The sequence below is a fragment of the Tenrec ecaudatus genome, chromosome 9, assembly GCF_050624435.1.
Source record: "Tenrec ecaudatus isolate mTenEca1 chromosome 9, mTenEca1.hap1, whole genome shotgun sequence".
NCBI lineage: Eukaryota > Metazoa > Chordata > Mammalia > Afrosoricida > Tenrecidae > Tenrec > Tenrec ecaudatus.
In genome coordinates this window covers 51,269,970-51,282,980 of record NC_134538.1, presented here as the reverse complement: position 1 = coordinate 51,282,980, position 13,011 = coordinate 51,269,970, and the positions used below count along the sequence as shown (strand labels likewise).

At 56.0% G+C, this 13,011-nt stretch overlaps 1 protein-coding gene across 3 annotated transcripts in view; it reads left to right on the top strand.

Annotated features, from left to right (window-relative positions):
* CEMIP (cell migration inducing hyaluronidase 1) overlaps positions 1-13,011 on the top strand; it is a 160,348-nt gene that overhangs the window by 82,986 nt on the left and 64,351 nt on the right. The window contains exons 5-9 of one of the 3 annotated variants that reach the window (XM_075558072.1): positions 2,625-3,228; positions 5,926-6,035; positions 10,041-10,187; positions 10,660-10,798; positions 11,500-11,736. In XM_075558072.1, coding sequence (XP_075414187.1) covers positions 3,218-3,228; positions 5,926-6,035; positions 10,041-10,187; positions 10,660-10,798; positions 11,500-11,736 — 644 coding nt within the window. In that variant the 5' untranslated portion in view covers positions 2,625-3,217. Of the gene's footprint in view, positions 1-2,621; positions 3,229-5,925; positions 6,036-10,040; positions 10,188-10,659; positions 10,799-11,499; positions 11,737-13,011 lie in introns of all 3 variants that reach the window. The other 2 variants (XM_075558071.1, XM_075558073.1) reach the window with 2 other exon arrangements.

The following is a 13,011-nucleotide window of genomic DNA, read 5'->3' as shown; positions in this document are numbered from 1 at the left end:
GAGTTGAAGTCGGTTGGTCGTCACTTCCTGGAGGATTCAGTGTTTGTCAACTAGCACGACAAGTCATACGCACGCAAACCACGGTCCTGTCCCCATCCCATAATATTTATACCATCATCCGCGCTCACACCAACCCTACCACCGCCTCCCGGCCCGCCCACTTTTTACTTTCCTCACCTGAAATTTCTGCTCCATTCCCGCAGTCTTCCTGATCGCCTTCCATCGTCCCTCCCCTGTTCTCTGCTTTTTCCGTTTCTTTTTAGAAGTTCTGGATTTGCTGGATTGTGGAAACTAGCCGGGTCGGTCCCTTGTTCAGTTAACGTCGTATCCTTGGTCTTTTTCTGTTTGCTGTTTGCGCTGCCATTCTTTGTGGAATCGGTTGGCTCTTTGTCATCTAAGATATTTCTAGGTCCTAGGTAGTTGTAACCATGTGGGATCCCACTTAAAATGCTAAAAACAACAACCTTTTAAGGAAAAGATGATTTCAAAGATTTAAAATGTCATATGTTTATTTTTGAACATACCGTCTCTTGGCCTTTTAATTCCTGGCCTTGGGACTGCCTCCTACATCTTCCCAGTCGAGGTCTAGGTCATTACAGAGCTCCAGCGGGGCTTGAGTACAATTGCTTGTGGTGGCTCCTTGCTCCTTCAAAGCCGCCATATTATATGAGTCTCACTTCCCAATGGTTAATGTATGAGTTCATCGTTGGTTGAAATCCTTGGTCAACCATCTACTTATTAAAAATCAAAACTCCACACCCCCCCAAACCCTAGTCGCTGTGTAATGTTGTGGTTAGGAAATATTAGTGCCCACCCCACCATTTGCTGAGTAGGTTCGGGTCTGAGGAAACAGCCCGCGGGAGCTGTTGCCATGGCTTCACTTGCTCTCGTTGTGCTGAGAGCTGCTTCAACTGTTTGATTTCTTTCCCCTGTTTTGATCAACGCTTACCGTTTGTTCACACGTACCCCGCTTCCATTGGTTTCCTTGTCGCACCAAAGTCCCGCTCCTTCCACGACGGCAGCGTTGGCTTCAGTCATTCGTGTTGGCGTTGCAGATGAGAGACTGCGAGCTTCAGGCGGTGAAGTGACCCACCCACATGCGTGCCCATGGCATCGAAGAGTAACTAAGCCTGCTCTCCAGCATGCAGGGGGGCGGTGGCGCCTTGCAGAGTCCCTGCCCTGCACCAGGAGACAAGTGGCCTCTATTAAATGAGCGCTACCTTTAAAGAAGTGTCCAGATCCCCAGGGCTCAGATCCCCTAACCTCTGTTACAAGACACCCAGAGTGAATTTCCATCCTATGTGAAGGACGGGCCCATCTCCGGATCTTCCTTTGGCCAGCAAGAGGGCCACCCACCATTTCGGACTGCAGTTACCTGTGTATTTGTCTTTCCCTCCACTGGCCAGTGAGAGGCTTGGTGAGGGCTGTGGGGAGGCAAGACTCTGCACTTCGCCCCCTCCCCCCAGGACCTAATATCAAGGGCTGGGGTGTATGGGCAAGCAGTTTTAGAGAGGTTGTATCCATTTGACCTCATACAAAAAACTCGTGGTCACGGTAGAATTGTTCCTCCCATGTAAGAGGGTGAAAACACACAGCGCTCTTGGCTGGTGGGTGGCACAGTTGGAACTTGAACCCAGGTTGTCGGAGCCCATTCTCCAGTCGCCCCTCCTGGTCGCCACATGTAGCTCTCACTTCTTGAAACATGACGAGTCAGGCAGGATGCTTCCTAGACCAGTGGAATTGGGTCCGGTGCCCTGTGGCCCCCTCTCTGTCGATGCAGACCTCTGCTCCACGGACTTGCCAATGGCTGATGGAGCTCAGGGGAAGTAGTTCACTAGGCTTTTCTTCTGAGGCAACTCGGTGGGGGGTTGGGACTCAAGTCGCCAACCTTGTGGTGAGCAGCCATTTACACGAGCCGGTGACCTTCGGGAGGAGCCAGATGGTCCAGTGGTTAAGGCTACCGACTGAAAAACCCACTGGTTCGAATCCACCAGCCTCTCTGGGGGAGAAAGGACGGGGTACTCTGCTCCCACAAAGGTGCCTGACTAGGGAACCCCATTGGGGCAGTTCTACACTGTCGTAGAGAGTCACTAGGGTTGGCATCGACTTGGTCACACACAGTAACTGCGGGGACCTTCGGACACAGGGTCATCTTCTTGACTCTTCACAAGGACCCTGGAGTTTAGGGTGTGCCACCCCAGTTTCCAAGGGGCTAGTGTGTTTTCGTCATGTAAGCCTGAGACCTTTACGACTTTGGGGCTCAGGATCTTGGCCACACACTGAACGGAGCCTCCTCTAGGTTTGCCTGAAGCAAGAACGGCTCTCATGCAGGTGTGACGAGGGGCCAGGGACCTGTCCCTCGTGGTCTCACTCCCTGGTCCCCTCAGTGTGCTTCCTGCCTCGGAGCTCCAGCTACCTCTTCCCCCTTCTCTGTCTCCCCTTTCCCCAGGCAGCCCCTGAAGAGAGTCTTGGCCTCTGTAGCCTCATGGGCAGCAGGCTCTCTTGCCTCACTGAGGCAGGGAGGCCAGGGGCATGCTCTTGCTGGTTCTGATGCTCAGCGAGGCCTGAGCAAGGGCTCACCCCTCTGGAGGCTCGTGTAACACACTGTTCCTTTTGCTCAGCAGGTGACCCACCTTGGACCCCTGGGCAGCTCTGGCCGGGGTCACTTGAGGGAAGCAGGGAGACCCTGACGCCTGCTGAGTGCTGGCAGCTGAGAGAAGCAGCGAGCGGTACCAGCCACAAAGCCTCTGACTCCTGCCTGGCACCGGCCTCCCCCACCCTGTGAGACTTGGCAAAGAAGGACCAAGAGGCAGCTGGACCTGGGAAATGTGGAGCTTCTGGAAAACTGGAGCTTGTGTATTGTGAAGATTTGTGGAGTATCCCGAAGCGCCAGACCTCCAAAAAGGGTGCAAATAGGCTTCTTGGTCACAGGCTGGTTCGCTGCACCCTTGAAGGAAGGGGCTTCCTTTGCTCAGGCCATCAAGAGCCCACCTCAAGCAACCCTGTAAGCCAGCGAAAGCAGCGGGCGGCCGGCCCCGATGCACTGCTCCCCACAGAGGCGTCTGGCATTACTACTCTGTGCGCTGTCCCCGGCCTTCCACAGCTGGGAACCTGCTCCAGACTGAGTCCTGCCAGCTGGAGAACCCGCGGCCCACTTCCCATTGCCAGGAAGCCTCTGATCACCAACTGAGGAATTCTTGGGATTCACCTTACCAGAATGTTTCTCAGGTCTCTGGACTTCCATGCTGCGAAGCCCCTCCTGGAAGAGCCAGCTCAGGGGACCATTCTTGCTCGCTGATAGGGCTCGTGTCTCTGGGCAGGGAGATTTGCGGCCTCCTCTGGCTCTGACAAGGCTGGACGACATCAGGAGGCATTTCTTTAATATCAGGAAGAAGGGGTTTGAGCCTGATTCTCCCCATGTAGAATTTGATTGCCTAGGTATTCAGAGAGCAATGTGTTTTGTTGTTGCTATTCTAAAGGTTGTCTATGATCAGATTCTGGGGCGACACCGTGTGCCCTCCTGCTCATGGGAAGGTTGGCAGTTCAAACCCAGCCAGCAATGCCACCGAAGAAAAGGCTGAGGTGCTTCCACAAAGATTCAGTCCAATCCAGTCTCACTGCCATCCCCACTCCGAACCATAGCAACCCGGTCAAGGGTAGCTGGGGCTACAACTTTATGGGAACAGGCAACCTCATCTTTCTCCAACAGAGCAGCTAGTGGGTTTGAACCACCAGCCTTGTGGTTAGCAACACAACACTGAATACCCGGCACCATAAGAAAGTCTCCTCTGTGCCAAATGGGGCCGCCATGAGCTGGGATCGATCATGGAGCTATCAGAGCTCAGAAGAGCCCTAGTGGTGTCCTGGTTACATGTTGGGCTGCTAACCGCAAGGTCAGCATTTTGAAGCCACCAGCTTCTCCTTAGGAGAAAGACTAGGCTTTCTACCTCCGTAAAGAGTTACAGTCTTGGAAACCCACAGCAACAGTTCCACCTTGTCCTATAGGGTTGCCGTGGGTCAGAGTTGGCTCGATAGCAGCAGTGTGTGTGTGTGTGTGTGTGTGTGTTTCACAGCTTAAAAGTCGATGTGAATGAGCCTCCCACTCTGTGCCTGGGAAGTCTGCGGCAAACAGGAGGAGTTGGCTGTGTGGGGGTCACTCACTGCACAGGGTAGAATGGGTGCCCTCCTCCTATGCCACCCACCTCCTGCTGCCTCCAGGCTTGGTGCTGTCATATTCCTTTACCACGTTCATGGCCCCCAAGCCCAGCTTCCCCTCCGAAAGGCCCCATGATGATCTGGGATCTTTGGCAGCAGACAGCAAATGGCCTTTGGCTTTTCTAAGCTGGTCCAGACTGGCGAGCAGGCCTCTGGCCTTCCCTTGAGGGCCCCGAAAACATTCTGGCCCCGGTTTCTCCTCCTTGCTACCGCATAGGGCATGCACGCGGGCCCTCCTCTTCTGGGGACCCTGGGAAAGCAGCTGTTCCCAGAGGCTGCGATGTGTGACTTCAGCAGGCTGACGGAAGTGGCGAGAATGGTCCCTGCTGTTCTCAGCAGATCAGGCCTGGGCCCAGGCAGGGTGCCCACAGGGTAAGAACACCACTGGCACTGACTCTGAGAGAATCATTTCCTCCCTCTCTGGGCCCCCAAGCACACCTCTGTGGGAGCGAGCAGGCAAGGGGCCCAGCGGCTCCTCTTTCTGTCCCCTCCTGCCCCTGTAGCTCACTGAGCATTCCACTCATATCGGGGATGGCTGGATTTGCCCTGAACCTATTTGAAGACAGGAGCCTGTGAGAGATAGACATGGACTCCTTACCTCTGTGCGAGAGAATAGTTGCCTGATTCTGGGCACAAATAGAGACACACTCTGGGGAAGATGAGAGGCTGGGTGGCAGAGTGGTTGCTAACTAGTTGGGTTGCTAACTGCAAGGTCAGCAGTTCGAAACCACCAGCTACTCCAAGGGAGAAAGGCAAGGCTTTCCAATCCCATATAGAACTACCAAAAAACCTGCAAGGGCAGCTCTCCCCTGTCCTATAGGATCCCCAAGAGTCAGAGTCAACTCCATGTCAGCGAGGTTTTTTACTTACATTTTGTGTTTTACACACACACACACACACACACACATACCCTGGGGAGGATTGGGGGAGGTGGAGGTAGACAAAGAAGCCCACCTCTTCCAACATCCAGTTGACTAAGCTCTGGGTATGACATGAGCACAGATGTCTCTCCAATTGCCATTGGCATTTGACAGGGGATTTTTGTATTGATTTTAAAGTTCCTGTTTTAAGTCTTCCCTGATACATATGTAGCTACCATCTGTATGGGCTCAAGGGAGGGGAAAACTCCAGAAGTGGCTTCATTGTCTCTCGTGTAAAAATCAATCCCTAGCTAGTCATAAAGTTCTACTACAGTCAGGGCCTGGTTTCCTTCCAGTGGCTCTGCTGCTGCATGGCCTGAGATGGCGCTGGAGATCCAACCTTCGTATCTACCTTCCAGCCAGCAGTGGGGAGCGAAGATGGAAGCCAAGCACTTGCTTTCTCCCCTTAAAGCCATTGCCTAGAATACGGAGTATTCTTCTCGGCTTCTTGACATCAGAGAAAGGGCTCCGTTCTGGAGGGGGTGGGGGTGTTGAGCACCGAAAATGAAAGCCCATCTCTCGAGGGGTCTGCAGGACACAGGGGCAGCACGGTGCAGGACTTGTTGAGCTGATCTGCCAAGTCCGTGGACCCTGGTGAGAGCGGGAGGCTGAATGGAGGACTCGGCATGGACTGGCTAGAATGTGGTCCCCCGGCACTGCCGTCACTGCCACCACCTCTGGTTCTGAGCTCACACAGGCCCTGTCTGTCCCTGTGTTGGCCCTGTCACCCTGCACACTGACTTGAGCCCAGCCAGGCTGCCCATCTGACCCTGGTGTGCTTCCATTTCAGGGACGACTCTGCCGCCATGGGAGCCTCTGGGAGGCGGGACGGCCCCTCCAGGGCGATGCTGACCATCAGCTGGCTCCTCCTGGCCAGCTTCCACGGGGCCCCATGCACAGGTGAGGAGCTGCCACGCCACCATGAAACCTCGCAGCTCAGCTGGGAAGGGCATAGCCCTTGGGTGAAACAGGGCTTCAGGGGTCTCGGGAGGAGCCCTGGGGTCAGGATTGACTCTTCCTGGCTGACTCCATGATCCCAGGAACAGCCCACGTGTGTTTCAGTCTCATCACCCACAAAGTGATGGGGTGCACTAAAAGCAGGACCCCATAGTGCAGCATACGTGAATGAGTCCAGCCAAATGGGACCATGGGTCGGTCCCCGTCGTCTCTGCAGGGAGGCCCACCCTTCAGCAGGACCTTGTGGGAAGGTAGCTCTGTGCTTTGGCCTCTTCTGACTTTGAAGAAATGGAAGATCTATGCTGTTATGTAAAATGTCCTTATTTTCTAAATGCTGGTGACAAATTCCAATGTTTAAGAGCATTCTGGAAGGGGGACCAGAGGAAAACGCGCCGCAGCTCTGCTAACCTGCTTTTGAGCTTACCTTTGAACTGCCTGATTTCACCAGCCCCTCCCCTCCTGGGTCCCACTCACCACCTCTGAGTGGGTTCTGGCGTATGATGACCGGGGAGGAGAGTGGAACTGCTCCTGGGGCTTCTGATGCTACGTCTTTCTGGAGGTACACTGACTCCGCTTTCCCCCTCAGAGCAGCTAGTAGGTTCGCACCACTGACGTTTCCGTTAGCGCTCCAGAGCTAATTCTGCAGCTCCACCAGGGCTCTTGGCCATAGGTCTGAGTCCCTTGACACAACTTTTTCTTTGAGCTCTTTGAATGAGCAGCCCGGGTCACAAAGCGCATTTTCCTGGCCTCTAGGCGACAGCAATCAACTACACCAAACTTGGGGTGGAAGGCGAGAAATGGCAGGGTGGGGGTTCCACATTTTGAATAGGAGCTTTGTGATAGCCAAGTCCCCCAGGATGTCAACAGCCAACAACTGCTTGATGACTGCTAACTGACAGGTGGGAGGCCTTACTATCACCATTAATTGCTCTTTGGAGAAAAACCAAAAACACTATCGTTATTCATTGGGTTTGATGCCTTCTTATCCTAAGAAGAAAGGCCATATGGTGTATGAACTTTGTTTTTCCTCAGTCCACCAGGGAAGGCATTATCCGTCTCTAAGTTTCCTTCCCTGTGATTATTTGTAGACGCTTTCTGACCCTTAGGGGACATAGAAAGCGATGGAGATTTTTCACTTTGGACGCCATCATCGGAGCTAGTCCCTGAATGTATCCCTTTGTCCTTCACTCATTGATTTGAAGTACACACAAGTATTGAGTTAGGGGTGACCCCCCCTTGGCACCCCCAAGGGGGGCAACATAATGAGGCCCTCACCGGGGCACTTCCTAGCACCCCCTTCCCTTGGAGCTCAGGCCTTTGGACAGGAGGCAGATCCCGGCTCCCCCGCTCTGTCCTGCTCTCTGGTGTAGCTGATGTGGCAGGGGACGGAGAAGCCTGTTCCTGCAGCCATGCTCCCAGCACCTGCTGGGATGCCCACCCTGCCTCCTCAGGGGCACGGCCCCTCCCGAGGGAGCGCAGGTAGTTGCCATCAGAGTGAGTCGGCAGGCCTGCTGACCCTCTGCAGCCCGTCCCTGCTGCCTACAGGCAAAAGCCCACAGTCGAATGGCCGCAGTCAGGAGCCAGACAGCTAGCCCCAACAGAGGACTGTCCACCGCAGGTCAAGCTCGTCATGGCTTGGCTTGAGTTGCGGCATCAGAGCGGTGCAGCGCTAGGGCTGTGCTCCCGGTGATTGGGAAGGCTTGAGGGGGTCAAAACGACCCCCTCCCGATTCAGCTGGGAAATCAGGTGCAAACATGGGGCACTGGGAGCTGCACGACACCTCGAGGCTGGGTCTGGGAGTGGAGTGGTGTGGTTCCTTCCCACGCACATGGCTCCCTGCCTGCGCGCCCGGGCTTGCCAGTCGACCACATGTGCTCCCCCACACTGGGGAAACTTGACATGCCAGCTCCAACCGAGCTGGAGGGTAGCCTGCGGCCTCTCCTCTCCTCTGCTGAGAGCCAGGCGTGCACTTGACCCCGTCTGGAGACAAACACAGAGATGGGCATTTGGGCCCCAGTACCCCACGTCCATGATAACCTTTGGTTGCTGAGCTCCGAGGCAGCCCAGTCACCTTCCCGGCAGCCACCGCAGCTGCTGCTGCTGCTGCCACCCAGGGGACCCTGCTCTCCCATTCACTGGGAAACCCGGAATGAGCAGCCCTGCGGTTTTAAAAGCATCTTATTGCCACAGCTTGAGCCCCCTTGGGGTTTACAACAGCTGGACGCGCTGCTTCAGTGGAACTCCGAGAACTGTGAAGCTCTCTTCTTAGTGAAAGAGACCCAGGGCCTGCATGGCGAGCAGATGGAGCGTGGCGGAGGAGTTGGGGAGGATGAGGAGTGAGTTCACGCAGCAAACATGCAGGGAAGCAGAGAGGCCTGTCCCCGCCTGGTGCCCTGCGAGTGGGCCGAGGGGGCAGGGGAGGCAGTGCGGAGTACAGGGGCAGGCTCTCTTCCAGAGAGAGACACACTCTCCCTCAGAGGTGACTAGATAGGAATCTAGAAGCATGACAGCTAGGGGCCTGGGGGGGGGGGGGTGGGGACTGGGGCTCACTCGTGGCATCCCAGCCCGGCCCTCTGGGACCTAAGCTGTTCTCTCCAGGACCTCCCCTGAGTGCACATTACATGAAACCCTGCCCCTACTGTGGCTTCCCCCTCCCAGCCCTCCACCCCCACCGGGGAGTGTCCTACTTCACCGCTCTCTAGACAGGAAAACACATCCCATCGGAGCCTGTCTCTTCTGCTTGGTGCTCCTTTGTCATTCCAAGTGGGCCTTCTGGTGCCTCAGCCCCTCCTCCGCCTGTACCCCTGCAGGCCCTGCTGCTGGACCCCAGTCTTGTTCCCACCTGAACACTGGGTACCCCGAGGCTTCTGTTAGGGCCAGAGAAATCATACTGCCACCCCCACCACAGGGCCTTTTAGACTCAGCTGGCTCGTCACCCTGATGGGGGCACAGGGGCCGCAGACTCATGGGGATCCAGGCTGTGCCTTGCAACAGCCCCCACCCCCACCCCCACCCCCCAGCCAGGCAGAAACTAGGCTCTGGTTTCCCAGGTGACAGCTCCGGTGAGAGGGACCAAGACTGTCCAAGGAGAGATGTGGGGCCCATGCTTGCTTAGCTGCCCCAGCAGTCTGCACCGGAGCCTGCCTCCCTGACAACAGCCCCGAGGGGCATGCTGTCCATCATTCCTACCAGGGACCTGCCCTGTGACGGGCGTCCCTGCTCATAGGGAAGCCCAAGCATGATTGTCCCGTGAGGTACTACTGATGGTTCATGTCTTGCTCCTCTCCGTGTAGAAATTGCTTCCCAGTTCCTTGGTATCAGCAGGGCTTCTTTCTTGGGTCTCCAGGGAGACCTGCTCCAGAACCTTGCTCCAAGGTCAGATTCTCGCGCAAAAGGGAGGCATTTTCTCCCCTCATCCAGCCCTGTTCCAGAGGAGACCATGACTTGGGAGCCTAATAGTCTAAGGAGATGCTTGACTGGTTTTAGATCCCGGGATGCCCTGAGGAGTCGCCCGTCTACACATGACTTTACAAGTGGGGAAACTGAGTCTAGGAAAAGGAAGGGATGTGTCCAGAGACCGACTAGGACCTAGTGACAGAGATGGGACTAGACAGCAGGACGACTGACGTGTGCACCAGAGGGCATGTCTTTGCTCTCTGAGGCCTGGCTTTTAGCTCGGGAGGAGAGGCAGAGTCCAGGGGTACTGAAAATGGCTGCTCGTGGAAAGGTTGGGGGTTCAAGGCCACTCAGAAGCACCTTAGAAGGAAAATCTGATGATCTCCTTCCCTGGAAACCCCTGTGGGACACTAACCCTCACGGGGCTGCTTTGGATGGGGGTTGACTCAGTAGCAAGTGGAGAGATGAGGCAGGGGTTATGAAGATGGAGGGCAGCCCCCTCGTGGTCTGTGGGCAGGTGCAGGGATCCTGACATCTATCTGTCCTTGGCAGTGGCGACTGAGTGCCCTGACCAGAGCCCTGAGCTGCAGCCCTGGAACCCTGGTCACGATGAGAACCACCACGTGCACATAGGCCAGGACAAGGCGCTACTGCTCACCACTTCTGCCACATTCTACTCCCTGCACATCACAGATGGAGGTAAGGCCATCTACCTCTCTCCCCATGCATGCATCAGAAGGCATGCAAGTGGCCCTCGCTTCAGAAGGACAGAGTGAATGTCACAGGCTGTGAGTAAAAAGTACCGGAGTGTCTGGCCCTTTGAGAGAGCCATCAGCACCGAGCACCTGGGGATGCTTGTCAGAGAGCTGATCATAATGAGAGAAGTCATTCTACCAAGAAACCCTTGTTGGGGTTCAGAGCAGTCCTAGGTGTGTCAGCCCTGGGTGCTTGGTTCTGGATTTCCCCGTGTGCAGGCAGGGATGGCAGGAGACCAGACTGGTTTCCTTGCACGTGGCGAGGTAGAAAGAGGAAAACAATATTTACTTGGTTAGGGTATCACTTTGCCTGCCTGGATGAGCTGGGGGTGCGGGGAGCTGCAGGAGGCTGCCCTGCTTTAATCTCACCCCTGACTTTGGTGTTTTGCCACCTCACCCCATTCCTGCCTCTTCAGGAAAGCTTGTCATTAGAGACCACCAGGAGCCCATTGTGCTGCGCACCCGGCACATCCTGATCGACCATGGAGGAGAACTGCATGCTGGCAGTGCCCACTGCCCTTACCAGGGCAACTTCCACATCGTTTTGTATGGAAGGTGGGTAGACCGCATCCTTGGGTGAAGGGCTATATTCTTGGATCTATCGGGAAGGAGGCTGTTTGAAGTGGAGAGAGACGCAAGACGGCTCTAGTGTCAGACAGAAGTCGGCATGAGGTCCTGCCAGATCACAATCACCGACCAGACAGACACGGTGGTTTGGACGAGCCAGGGAAAGTTCTTGAGGCGTTTTATTTATTGTGGCCTGGGCGCCATGCTTACGCTGCAGAAGATCCATGCCAGTTTCTCCGCCGCCGTCCAGTCCTGTCATGATATGAAAAGGCTTGGCGAAGGCTTGATTTAATAGCTTAGGATGGACAAGATGAAGAAAAGTTCCTTGCAGTGTTTATCCCTGGCTGTGTTCCTGGTAGCCGAGAATACACTCGGGTCGGCCGGGCCTGTCCAGGTGATGATTTTACATCTGATAGAGACCGAATGGAAGATCATGACACAACAGACAGCAGAAGCGGCAGCTCGTCAACTCGTGATGAGCAGATGATGCTGTGGATGTGTTGGGGTGGAAGGGTGCTTTGGGTCAGCTTAGGAAAAGCTGGTTGCTAACACGGTCTTGGTTGACCTACTCGATCCTCCCCAGGGTGGTTGGATCCGTAGGCCACATGGGAGGCAGGGAGCAGGGACGGTGCCCCGTGGGCTCGGTGTCTGGTCCAGCGGTGACTCGCAGGAGTCGTTCTCTCTTGTAGGGCGGATGAGGGTGTGGAGCCAGACCCTTACTTTGGTCTGAAGTACATCGGGGTCGGCAGAGGGGGCACCCTGGAGTTGCACGGACAGAAAAAACTCGCCTGGACGTTCCTGAACAAGACCCTTCGTCCAGGGGGCATGGCGGAAGGAGGCTATTTCTTCGAAAGGAGCTGGGGTCATCGTGGAGTCATTGTTCATGTCATCGACCCCAAGTCAGGGGCCGTCATCCACTCGGATCGGTAAGTGTGTCCTCGCCTCAGCCCTCGCTTCTTCAAGCAGCACGGACTTGGTGAGCACGCGTTCAGGCGACATGCTCTTCCGGGTGGTGGGGGCACAGCAGAGAATGACACGGGCCAGAGGAGGGGTCCCCAAGGACAAGCACATCCAATCACATACCCAATCTCTCTCTCTCTCACACACACTTACACACACACACACACACACACGAGGGTCAGATAGATAGATTTCGACTGTGACTCGTGGACAGACTAGTGAAAGGCACGGGGCGTTGGTAGAGCGTGGTAGGGGTAAGGCCACTAGGGAGGTCAGGGAGGCAGCATGTGCACTGAGAACAACCGTCAAAGCGAGGCCAGCGGGAGACCCTGCACAGCGTCCGCAGAGGGACAGAGGTGAGAAGGGCACAGGGCCCCCCAGAAAGGCGGACCTCCATGGGTGACGGAAGGCCAACGTGCAGTCCTGTTGGGGACACAGATGAGGGAGGTGTGGGACCTGGCAGGGCAGGGCAGCCAGCCCACAGCCATCGGGTCGGTTCCGCTCGCAGCCGCCCTGCAGGGCAGAGTTGAGCTGCTCCCGCAGTTTCGGAGGCTGAGCGTCTTCATAGGAAGAGCAGCTGTAGGCTCAAACCTCCAGCCTTGCAGTTCGCAGCCCAACGCAGCCCACTGTGCCACCAGGGGCCCCGGAGGGCATGGTAAGGAGGTGTCGGGGAAGATTTATTCCAAAGGAGATGGGAAGCCATTCGAGCGAGGACTTTCGGAAGGGGCAAGAGCCTGACTTAAACGACCGTGTCGCTGCTGTGTGCAGAGTGACTGCGTGGGGGAGTGTAGACGCCGACGCCATTGGAATATGGTTGGGAGGCTTGTTCAGAGGCCTAGGCACGCGCAGGAGGGACGTGGGTGGATGTGAGAGCCAGAAGGGACAGGTCTCCCACTCACTCTCCTCTTGCCTCTTCCCGGACCCCAATATAACCTGGCAGATAAGCACCAACGGGGACCTGCCTCTCAGACTCCTGGGGCTCTCATTCAGGCTCTGTGGTGGCTGCCGCAGGCCGCTGAGAGGAACACATGGACGGGGAAGCACACCGCTCCAGGAGGAGACCTGGCGCTTCGCGAGGGAGGAGGCATGGACCTCCTTGGGAACAGCCTGAGCGTCGAGTGCCAGCGTGCAGGGGCGCAGGATCATGCTGAAGTGCTCGCTGGCGTGTGCAGGCCAGCCGGCCCTTGACCTCTGGTGAATTTTAGCAGCGATCATATAACCCTTGCCGAGGGCCGTGTGGA